This window comes from Chiloscyllium plagiosum, unplaced genomic scaffold (assembly GCF_037043375.1).
Source record: "Chiloscyllium plagiosum isolate Xiang-an unplaced genomic scaffold, Cpla_swu_hap1 HiC_scaffold_2, whole genome shotgun sequence".
Lineage (NCBI taxonomy): Eukaryota > Metazoa > Chordata > Chondrichthyes > Orectolobiformes > Hemiscylliidae > Chiloscyllium > Chiloscyllium plagiosum.
Window position 1 is genome coordinate 20,583,843 of NW_028270140.1, and position 12,255 is coordinate 20,596,097.

General features: G+C 37.8%; 1 protein-coding gene across 3 annotated transcripts in view; it reads left to right on the forward strand.

The window, feature by feature from the left end:
• LOC122565174 (uncharacterized) overlaps positions 1–9,309 on the forward strand; it is a 108,744-nt gene extending 99,435 nt beyond the window's left edge. For all 3 annotated transcript variants that reach the window (XM_087995244.1, XM_087995250.1, XM_087995253.1), the window contains 3 exons: positions 1,186–1,361; positions 6,252–6,342; positions 6,896–9,309. In XM_087995244.1, the coding sequence (XP_087851370.1) occupies positions 1,186–1,361; positions 6,252–6,342; positions 6,896–6,978 (350 nt within the window). In that variant the 3' untranslated portion in view covers positions 6,979–9,309. The remainder of the gene's footprint in view (positions 1–1,185; positions 1,362–6,251; positions 6,343–6,895) is intronic.
• Positions 9,310–12,255: the final 2,946 nt, after the last annotated feature.

Here is a 12,255-nt window from a genome sequence, read left to right on the forward strand (position 1 = left end):
TAAAACCGAGATGGATGGGAATTTCTTCTTGCAGAGGGTAATGATTGTTGAATTTTTTTTACGCCAGAGAATTCTGCAGGCCAGATCACTGAAAACATTTAAAGAGGAATTAGATTTTCTTTTTGAAGTAACAGGAGTTAAGGCTTATGAGGTGCTGGCATTAAAAAGAGTTGGTGCCTCGCACAGATCAGTCATGATCAAATTGAATGGTATGACGGGCTTGAGGGGCTAAAAGGCTGCGCATGATGCTTTTTCCTATGTTCTGATGTCATTGTTTGCTAAGCTTCCTTTTTCATGTTTGTCAGCAAACCTTGATGTTTCCCACATAGCCAGTTCAAATCATTAACTGAAATTTGTCAATCTGGGAATAGCTATAAATTTACACACTCATTGCCATTCTAGCAAATCCTCTTTTTTTTTTGCCACATCACTTTCACAATTATAGGCCTTCACCTTAGCGACAGATTTATTTTATATATGTTACAAAAACATCATGAAGCTCCAATTATGCCACACTTAAAAATATATTTTTCCTGGATTGGTTGTTGCTGTTACTAATTGTATCCTTCAATATTTTGTTTCTTTTGATTTCAACTAATATGTACAGTTGGCTAGCTGATCTCTTTTCTGATTTTGAATATGTGCATCTCTCAGCCAGTTGTTTCGAAGAATCCTCGTTCCTAGGAATTTTTTATAGAATCTGACTTGAGCTACTTCCTTTACCAACCACTATTAAGCTTCCACAATGTTGACCCCCCCCCACCAAGGCTTTCTTCAAGTGAGGTCAACTATTTAAAATTTACAGTCTTAAACATTACAGCAGTAATGTACATTGCAAGGTTAAAAGTTGACTTTTTAAGTAAGACACAGTAAATGTGTAATTTTCAGTTCTAAAAGAACACAATATAAATAACAGAATTTTAAGTATATATACACTTGTTTGGTCAATTAGATTTACTTTGGACGTTTTATTTGACTTTGGGCTTTTATCAGTTATAGTGTGGCTGAGAGAAATCATACAAGAAGTGCAAGTATGAAGCAGGCAGTTAATATTTCAACTAATGAGTTGCTAATGCATTTGGGCAAAAGTAGTGGGTCAGTGTTTTTTGAACTTTCTGTTGATGATTTTTAATTCAGTTTACTTTGCAGTGTACATCTTTTTAATCCTTGATTTTTCACTTTCAGACTGTGTTAGGACTTCAGATATGTGTGATTTCTTCTATCCCTTAAAGACAGAGTATGAAGATAATAAGTCCATTGCCATCTGCAAAAGCTTAAATTCACAGACGTTTTCTTGCGGCAAACTGGTGTTGGGACCATACAAAGAAAAGGGTTGTCAAATGGTTTATAAAGATACTATGGTAAGTATGTTTTCCCATATATTAGTCATAGAGATGTACAGCACAGAAACAGACTCTTCGGTCCAACTTGTCCACGCCGACCCAATCTAATCCCATTTGCCAGCGCTTGGTCCATATTCCTCTAAACCCTTCCCATTCATATACCCACCCAGATGCCTTTTAAATGTTGCAATTGTACGAGCCTCCTTCACTTCCTCTGGCAGCTCATTCCATGCACTCTAATAAATGAATTAGATGAATAATTAAATGAATAACTTGCCCCTTACGTGCCCAGCAATCACTTCCTTAGCTTCCCACAGAGTTTGAGGGTACACCTGCTCAGGTCATGGGGATTTATCCAACTTTATGCATTTTGAGACATCCACTTCTTCCTCCTCTGTAGTGTGGACATTGTTCAAGGTGTCACCATCTATTTCCCCACATTCAATACCTTCCATATCCCTCTCCACAGTAAACCCTAATGCAAAATACTCATTTAGTATCTCCTCCATCTTCTGCAACTCCACTCAAAGGCTGCCTTACTGAGCGTTGTGAGGCCCTATTCGCTCTGTTGTTACCCTTTTGTCCTTAATGTATTTGTAAAAATCCTTTGGATTCTCCTTAACCCTATTTTCCAAAGCTGTCTCGTCCCCTTTTTGTCCTCCTGATTCTCCCTCTTAAGTATACTCCTACTACCTTTATACTCTTCTAAGGATTCACTCAAACTCTCCTGTCTGTACCTGACATAAGCTTCCTTCTTTTTCTTAACCATAATCTCAATTTCTCTAGTCATCCAACATTCCCTACACCTACCAGCCTTTCCTTTCACCCTAACAGGCTTCCCATTTTCCAGCCATCATTTTATCTGCGAACATCTGCCCCCAGTTAGGTGCTGAAAGTTCTTGCTTAATACCATCAAAAGTAGCCTTTGTCCAATTTAGAACTTCAATCCGGTCTATCCTTTTCTATCACTATTTTAAAACTAATACAATTATGGTCACTGACCCCAAGATGCTCCTCCACTGACACCTCAATCACCTGCCCTGCTTTATTTCGCAAGAGTATGTCAAATTTGGCCATTTCTCTAGTGGGTACATCCACATATTCACTCAGAAAATGTTCTTGTACATTCTTAACAAATTCCTCTCCTTCTAAGCCCTTAACACTATGGCAGTCCCAGTCTATGCTTGCAAAGTTAAAATCCCCTACCATTACCACCCTATTATTCTTACAGATAACTGAAATCTTCTTACAAATTTGTTTCTCAATTTTCTGTTGACGATTAGGGGGGAATCTATAATACAGTCCCAATAAGATGATCATCCCTTTCTTACTTCTCAATTCCACCCAAATAACTTCCCTGGACATATTTCCAGGAATATCCTCCCTAAGTACAGCTGTAATGTTATCCCTTATTAAAAATGCTATTCCCCCTCCTCTCTTGCCTCCCTTACTATCCTTCCTGTAGCATTTGTATTCTGGAACATTAAGCTGCCAGTCCTGTCCATCTCTGAGCCACGTTTCTGTAATTGCTATGATATCCCAGTCCCATAATCCTAACCATGCCTTTCATCAATCAGAGTTCATCTGCCTTTCCTGTCTGGCCTCTTGCATTGATATAAATGCATTTTAATTTATCAGTCCTGCCTTATTCTCTGCTTTGTTCCAACTTGCCCTGACTGTTTCACTTACTTATTTTCTTAGCTGTACCAGTCTCAGATTGATCTCTTTCCTCACTATCCAGACACAGAAAATAGCACTATCATATTGCTCTACAAAACACTGCTCCAGGTTAACTTAATACTTATAGCTTATATTTTGAAAATTTAATCATTTGACAGATCCCAGTAAAAACATATAATCAAGAAAGAACCCATTCCACTACTATTGTAGATGTACAGCAAAGCTATACTTCACACTATTTACTTATCTGTTTCTCTGCTGTGACCTCTCCCAAACAGGTTCCTCCAAGATCAATTGTGAATTTCGCTGTTTAAATTTTGCTAGACACACCTGATATCCAATAATGCGTGAATTCAAACAGCAAAGGCAGTAACTGCGCAGATTTCCTGCTGTGTCAGTTAGTTGTGTAGGTTTCTTTCTTTCTCTCCCTTACAGTCCATGTGCTAGCTGCCTTTGTTTGACTTTCTCCCTTTTAAGAATGCTGTTGTTTTGATTTTTTTTTCCAAAGTTCCAAAACAATTGCAACTGCATATAATACAGTAATTGCTGCTCCTGGAATTAGAGGAAATCACCTCCAATATCTAAAACGTCTCAAAAAGGAGCAGCTTTTTACAGCTAGAAATTTTTCCCGTCCTCCATCTTGGATTACCCAGACTCCTGATTCATTCTTCAGAGAAACCTTTTGGGGTGTTTTATTTTAAATGCAAATACTATATTTCTGTTAATTTTGCCATTATTTGACTAGCTTGAGCTCTTTTTGTATTTCATAAATATTTAAAGTAATCTGTGTCCTCTTGTGCATAAAACCCATGTACAGCTCCCCTTGTCTCCACTGCCTGATAGTTTCCCAAAATATCTGTTTCAAAGTCTCATCTTTCACTTGCCAGCCTGCTGATTTAAGATCTTCTTGTCATATCTTTCATAATCTTCAGGTATGTTCTAAAGCCTCTCAGCGTCAGGTACCTTGGTTCGACTCCAGCCTCAAGGTGACTGTGTGGAATTTGCACATTCTCCCTGTGTCTGCTTGGGTTTCCTCCAGGGGCTCAAGTTTCCTCCCACAATCCAAAGATGTGCAGGTTTAGTGAATTGACCATGCTAAATTGCCCATAGTGTTCAGTGATGTGTGGGTTAGGTGCATTAGTTACAGGTAAAAGTAAAGTAATGGGTAGGGGAATGGGTCTGGGTGGGTTACTCTTCGGAGTGTCATTGGCGACTTATTGGGCCAAATGGCATTTTTACAAACTTTAGGGATTCTATGATATGTCGACCAATTATTTTCAATTTTTCTCATTTTTCATTCAAAGCCTCCTTCAAAGTCTTCCACTTGTAGATTTCTCCTTTTGTGGAAAGGTTTTAAAACTTAATGGTTAGGGAGAAAAATTCAATGGATTCCGAATGTGAGACCTACTGGGATGGATGCTGCGCAGTTAAAACTGCAAGTCCTTCCCACCCTCCACTCTTGGAAAAAACATCTGATCGATGTCAAGGTCATTGTTTGCATTTCTAAGCACTACACCTAAGGAGCAATGCAAAAGCCTTAAATTGTGTAGAGGCGATTTAATAGAATGGTTCCAGGACTGAGGGACCTTAGTTGTGTGAAAAGTTTGGAGAAGCTGTGGTTTCTTTGCTTTGATTAGCGAGTATTCAGAATGGACTTGATACAGGTGTTCAGAATCATGAGTAACATCAAATAAATAGGAAATATTTCTGATGCCAGAAAGGTCAATAAGAGGAGGGTACGGTGCAATCCTTGGAAAAAGAACTAAAGGTAATATGAGGACTTCATTTGATCTGGAATGTGTGGTCTGAAGGGATTATGGAACTAAATTCCATATTTTTATTCAAAATTGGATGAATGCACAAAGGGGAAAAAATAGCTAGAAGGAAAGAATAAGGGAGGGAGATTAATTGCTAGCTGAAAATGTGTTGCTGGAAAAGCGCAGCAGGTCAGGCAGCATCTAGGGAACAGGAGAATCGACGTTTCGGGCATAAGTCCTTCTTCAGGAATCAGGGAGATCAATTGCTAGCTTTACCGAAGAGCTAGTATGGATAATGAGCACAGTGGTCTCTTTGTCGTTTTCATATTATGAGTTGAAGTGCGAAAAAAAGACTCACTTTTTTAAAAAAGACATCTATGAAACATTTGATATTCATTATCACAAATATTATTGATTGATACTATGACACAATCTTACAGTAAATCCTGCTCACTATCTGACCATCTTTGTGTTTGTCTGGAATTTGTGGCCAGTGGCTGAGCAAGAGCGCTGTCTGCTAACCTTGAAGCAAACTGCCCAGGTTTTTTCACTAGCCTGTGATAAATTAAATCTAGTGCCAAGTTATGGGGATGCCCTGGTGTGCAACAACATTATCAGTAAACAAGGAGGATTCAACCGCATTGAAGTATTTACACACAGCAAGCCAAGAACTTAAGAGTACTCAATATTCTCTCTCCGTCTCCCTCCCTTCTCTCTGCACTTTTCTCCCACTCCTCCTTCCATCTCTCCCTATTTAGTTTTGAACTTCTCAATTTTCCTCTCTGGATGTGATATTAATGAAATTTGAGCCATTTTACAGTTCCCAACTGTTTAACTAGAGTTTAACTATATATTGCTTTCCAATTTTTTGTAGTATCAAACTTTAATAAACAGTGAAATCCATTCTGTTTTTGCTGGATCAAATGTAGTACTTGACAGGGTAGTTACGAAAGGTTGTTCCCCCTTGTGGGAATGTTTAGAACCAGATGGCTTAATCTCAAAATAAGAATTAGCACATTTAAAACAGAGATTAGGAGGAGATTTGTTTCTGCAGGTAGTGATTCTGTGGCATTCTTTATTGTAGAGGACTGTTGATCCTGGATCATTAAGTATATTCAAGGCTGAATCAGGCAGATCAGTGAGGGAATGGGAAAATAGCAGAGCCGACTCAATGGGCTGAATAACCTATTTCTGCTCCTATGGCGTACGGTGTTAATCTCTGATTTAGTAAGGAGAGAGCTTACTTTTAAAACATGTTCCTTAGTTTTAGTCTCTCCCAGGAGAAAAAAATTGATTGCCCAGTATTCACCATGTCCAATACCCTTAGGAAATGCCCACAATCTTTCTAAAACCACTTATTGTCTTTTATATCGAAGAAATTGCCATTTAACTTCGTCACATTCTTTTTAACATTAGAAGAATCCTGCATGTGGCTTTTTTATGTAAAACCTAGCTTGTTTTTGATGCACAGGTATTTCATATCCTGAAAGGAGATCTCGGGATTACAATATACCGTACCACCTACCATCTCAAAGAGGGGGATTACTTCTATGTGCCTTCAGGTAAATGTTCTTTTACCTTTTTGTTTTTATTTGCTGGTTAATTTATGCTTTGTGAGCAGCTGCAGTATTTCACTTTCAGTTCATCTGGTGAACTGGCAGGCATTTAAATATGCACAAATTGATGACTTCTGGTCAGGAAGCACACTCTGCAATACACTTTAGGTGCACATTTAAATGTTAGCATAAATCCTGATTCCTCATAGTGAAGGGATTACAGATTTCACCAAGGAAATCAAATAGCTGGAGAGACACTAAATCACAAAATTGATTTTATAGGATTGTAATTGCAAGCGAGATTTGTCAGAAATTCTTTCGGTAGCCAAGTTAATTGAGCACTTCAGAACAGTTCACTAGCATATCCCTCAATAGTGCACAGGGTTTCAAAACCTGCATACTAATGTGATTAAATGGCCCCAGTAATTAAAAGATGAAAGACAGGCAATAAGATGGTTGACAGACCTGGGGCATTTTGTAATTTACAAAATGTATTGCCTTTAACACGATTTAAAATAATTAAATTATTACTTAATTGTCTTTGTTTCCCCTGTTATAGGTAACACGTACAATGTTACAAATCTCCAGGATACTGAGGCCGTTCTGCTTTTCACACAGTTGAAAGGATCCAAGATGGACTAACCAGTTTTGTAAGGAACTGTTTTGAACCCGTGCTATACTTTGTAAATTTAATTTTTTTTTAGAATACTCAAACCATTTGGAATAGTTAAAACTTAAATATGTTTTTTAATGATCCACTGTTTGTTTTCTTATGAAGTATGAGGAATATTGCGCTTTGGAAATTGTTCAGTGCAGTTAGTGTTTCTGGGCATACAGCTTGATAGCCTCATAATAAAGCTTCTCTAGTTTTTACCATTTGTTAGAGCAGTTTTGAATATTTTTGGAATAGTTAAAATGTTTTTTGTTAGGAATTAATGTGCTGTTATGAAATATGCTGCTTTGAACATTTATATCTGTATCTCTGAGCTGGATGCATAGACGGGTAAACATGATATGTGATGAAACATAGCCTACAATTGTGTCATTTGCTGTTTTAGTTCTCCAATTTTTATAAACAAAGGTGAGGAGACCATGTTGACTAAAGGCAGCTTCGTGACAAAACATGTTTATGGCAGCCGGGATGAGAGGTACCACATAAATTCTTGCTGATGAGCTGGTTACATTTAACTTGTTTGGAACTACGCATTTCATGTCATTGCTTCATCACATTGGAGTTCTGAATCTTAGTTAAACAATGCTAGTGAAGAGAGAGAAGTGAAACTAAATGAAAATGACCTTTCACACCTCGTACTGTATTTGGGATTGAATGCAGTCAATTTTAATAGAGCAGACGCCTCTTCTGTCCATTAGCTCTATGGATTGCCTTTGAAAAGTTTGGGTATTTTCTTTGCTGTCCCTGCCAGGCATTAACCACAAACAGTAAATGATTCACTGTTTCGTACCATATTGATGATTCTTTTGACTGTGTTTAGAACAATGAAAGATTGCTAGTCGTTGCAAATAGAAACCATTTCCCAATTTAGATGCTCCTAGTTCAGTCTGGGCTCCAGTAGCTGTGGAGCAAGATTTAATCAATATGTTTTATTCCTGTAAGTTCCAAAAAGTATGCAATGCAAGACAATACTGTAGTTTCCTTCTCTCACTCCAGCATAATATGACCCTTACAACTGACATTACCACTTAGTTTTGGATTAAAATAGTTTCAGTTATAGGTTATTGTCCAGTGTTTAAGATTATCCAGTTAATTTTACGCAGTCTTAGAATGCGACAGTGAAAATTTTCATTTCGTTAGTGCTATCAACTGCGACAAACTAATTACAAGAGGCATTTATTTATCCAGAATAGTTTATGCTAGCTGTGATACTTTTTAGGTAGCAGTCGTATATTCAGGTATAATTAATTGGTTTAGAAGTGCTTTGGATCACCATGGGTATGTGGAAAAGCAATAAAAGAAAACTGTGAATTCCTTTTGTTTACTCCCGGGGTTTCTGTTGCTCATTTCTGTATCCCACTAATATTATTAATACAGCAAACATTTTATTAATTGGCATCTTTTGGACCAGGTGTGTGTTGGTTGATCAAATATTCCAGATAATCAATGTAAAAACACACACTAAAGTAATCAGAACATATAGCAGGGAGTAAGTATACACATCACTGCTATACTTTATTCACAGCATAAATCACTTAAATAATATTGCAACTTTGCCTTAAATAAAACTTACTGGCAGAGAGCCTTCTCACACTCACCTTCAACTAACTCAGAACATCAGACATGCTCAGACATCATGTTAGATCGCAGTATTTGAGGAGAAATTCCCTTGAAATTGAATCAACTGTTGATATTTTGTGTAGCCACTCGATTGAACAAAAAGTATATTTACATTGAGGTAAATAAATTAAAACTCTTAATTGTACAGAATAACACAGTAAATGTCCCGGTATTTGAGCTACATAATTTTTATCTAGTGTGCCAATTCATAAGATGCCAGTTAAAGCAAAGTTTGCTGTTTAACTGAAATTCTTAGATCTTTTGTACTTATGGAATAGATTCTGTACTTTGTTCCACATTTTGTATCTACTGAACAAGAAACAAACTTAACCCAACTTTTTCCTTCATTGTACCTGATGTAGTTTGCATTCTTTCAAATGGAAAGAAATTCTGTCCAGAAAATATTTGAAAACCCGTGCTTATTTTTTGTAACAGCCGGTAAATTTATTGTATTATAAAGAAAGTGTTTTATTTGAAAAATGGATGTTTGAGATACAAGTACTTAACTAAGGTGCAAAGATGTTGAAGCATCTAATGTGTGTGTATGTATGTATATATATATTAAAAAAAAGAGCTCCATCACATCTACCAAAAGTTGGAAAAGATGCCATTTTTCCCTGAGTACCTTGTCTTAAACAAAACATATGCATTTGCAAATAAAAGATCATGTGATTTCTCTATGCTGACTCCCAGAATTACTTTTTTATTCTGATGTTGCATAATTTTGAGATGTTGACTATCCACCATGAATTTCTTCAGTATCTCTCTGTGCCTTTGTAATGCCATGTATTTTGTTTGAAGTGGAGGAGGAAGAATTCATTGTATTCATGAGCGAAAACGCAGCAATAAAAAATGGAACTGACAAACTTCTCCTATATTTGCCACTGTGTTCAGCAAGCACAAATGTTGATCTAAGGTTCTTAGTGAACCTTAGCTTATTCTGCTAGTTATTTCAGAATGGGTTCTATCTTTTATTTTGCAAATTAGCTACAATTTCTATAAAAAATAGATTTATCTTCTATGAAGTCAGGTGGAAATGTCATTGATGACACAATTCAACCCACTACCACCTTCCAGTTTCCCTACTGTTGCTCAATTAACAGATGGTTGGATATCTGCCATCCAATATTGAATGAACAGAACTGTCCTTCCCTTTACATATTGGTATCTGAATTCACAGCTTTTATTACCTTGTATAAACTCTCTTCCCCTGCTACCAGCTCTAGTCCCTCTCCTTGGCAACTGTCGGAGATGAAACCAGACAATTCTGAGCTTTAATATTGTTTGACCCTAAGCTGCACTTCCAACTGTACATTCCAGCCATTGCTAAGACTGCACCTCTACCTATTGGCTGACTTCACCCCTGCCTAAGTTGATATGCGCCTAAAACTTTCTTTCATGTCTATTCCAAAGCATTTGTGGCTGGTCTCTTTTAACCTACCCTGTGTCGACTTTAGTCATCCAAAACTCTATTCATCCCCAGTCCAGTTTACCTGTAACTGCTGCTGTGTGTTAACCTACCGGAAAGATGTTGTGAAACTTAAAAGGGTTCAGAAAAGATTTACAAGAATGGTGCCAGGGTTGGAGGATTTGAGCTACAGGGAGAGGCTGAACAGGCTGGGGCTATTTTCCCTGGAGCGTTGGATGCTGAGGGGTGACCTTATTGAAGTTTACAAAATTATGAGGGGCATGGATAGGATAAATAAACAAAATCTTTTCCTTGGGGTCGGGCAGTCCAGAACTAGAGGGCATAGGTTTAGGGTGAGAGGGGAAAGATATAAAAGACACCTAAGGGGCAACGTTTTCACTCAGAAGGTGGTATGTGTATGGAATGAGCTGCCAGAGGATGTGGTGGAGGCTGGTACAATTACAACATTTAAGAGGCATTTGGATGGGTATATGAATAGGAAGGGTTTGGAGGGATATGGGCCGGGTGCTGGCAGGTGGGACTAGATTGGGTTGGGATATCTGGTCGGCATGGACACGTTGGACCGAAGGGTCTGTTTCCATGCTGTACATCTCTATGACTCTACCTTGGTTCCTATTGAGCAACATGTTGATTAAAATTCTAACTTTTTAATCCTTACATAGTCTTGTACCTCCAATCTTTGTAACCTCCTCCAGCACGAAATTTCCAAGATATCTGCTTATCTAATTCTGGTCTCATGTGTATCCCCAGTTTTAGTAATTCCATTGCTGACACCACCTTAAGATACTTAAGCTAAAAACTGTGGAGGTCTCCCCACTATAGTTTTCCACCTTTTTGCCTAGCTTTCTTTTTTCTAGATATTCCTTAAAATGCAGGTTTTGGTCATCTGACATTGTATTTCCTTATGTAGCCTGGTGTCACTTCATGCCTGTGTGAAATATTGTGGGAAACTAATCACATTGAATTTGTTAGATAAATCCAATTTAATGTTAGAATTGCCATCTCCCTGAACATGAAAAGCGTACATAGTGAGCTGCTTTTCACCTTTAACAGCTATCTCTTTGACACCCTGATTAGAGTGTGCTCAGAACTATTCCAATTTAGCTTGTGAAGCTTCCTAGTCCTTTGTTCAGTTGAAGACTTTTTCATAATATTTTCATTTAAGTTTTCCTCCCATTCAGAGTGATCCATTTAATTAATTTACTTACATTTTTATAAAGCACTGCTGGCATGCTGTAGTAGGGAATAGGGGTTCCAATATTGTGTACTCAGAACGTATGCTGTTATGGGTAGAAGTACTAGTCATTTTCTGATGCTGTTTGTGCTTTTTTAACCTGGAGTGGCTATAGTGTAGGTTGCTTCATTAGCCTCCCTTATAGCTGAAAATTGTTCATGGTGCCGTGTCAGCTTTGAAAAGATGATGGCTGCCTTTATGAAACTCCTCAGTTATTTAATATTTTTCTCCATCTATGCTATTCTTTTTGAAAATATATTTTAAGTATTGCAACAAATACAAAACAATACAGTTCAAAACAATACAAAGAAAGAACACAAAAAAGTAACCCGCCCTCATGTACAAATGTATATAGAAAAATATGTAATAAAAAAACACCCAACTAGCTATTTAACTAAATAAATAATAACCACCAACAAACTAATAGACAGCAATAACTCAACTCAGCTAAACAAGACACTCATATGTTCGCGGTTCCTCCTCCCTGGATATTGGACTCCTAAAACACAATCGTTACAGCTATATAAAAACCCTTATTAGTGTGGCAGATAAATCTGTGTCCAGGTATTCCAAAAAGGGCTGCCATGTCTTCTAGAAATTCTCAGTTTTGTGGTGTACCATACTTGAGAAAAACCAAGGGGATGTGCTGCATAACAATTTTCCGCCAACCCGACAGGCCCAAGGGCAGGTGGGGTTTCGGATACCCAACCTAGCAAATTATTCTTTCTTGTGCAGAAAGTGAGGATATTGCAAAGTTTTTTCTTATGCGCATCTGCAGAGAACACACTGGGCAGGTCAAGAAGAGGAGAGATCGGGTCCTTCTCCACCCTTACACCCAAAATCTCCATTGCACCCGCCACAGCACTCCAGTATGTTTGAAGCCTACCACAAGACCAGAGACAATGGGTAAGAGTGCCCGTACAGACCTTGGAGCATGTTGAAGATAGCCCTTGTTTAAGTTTT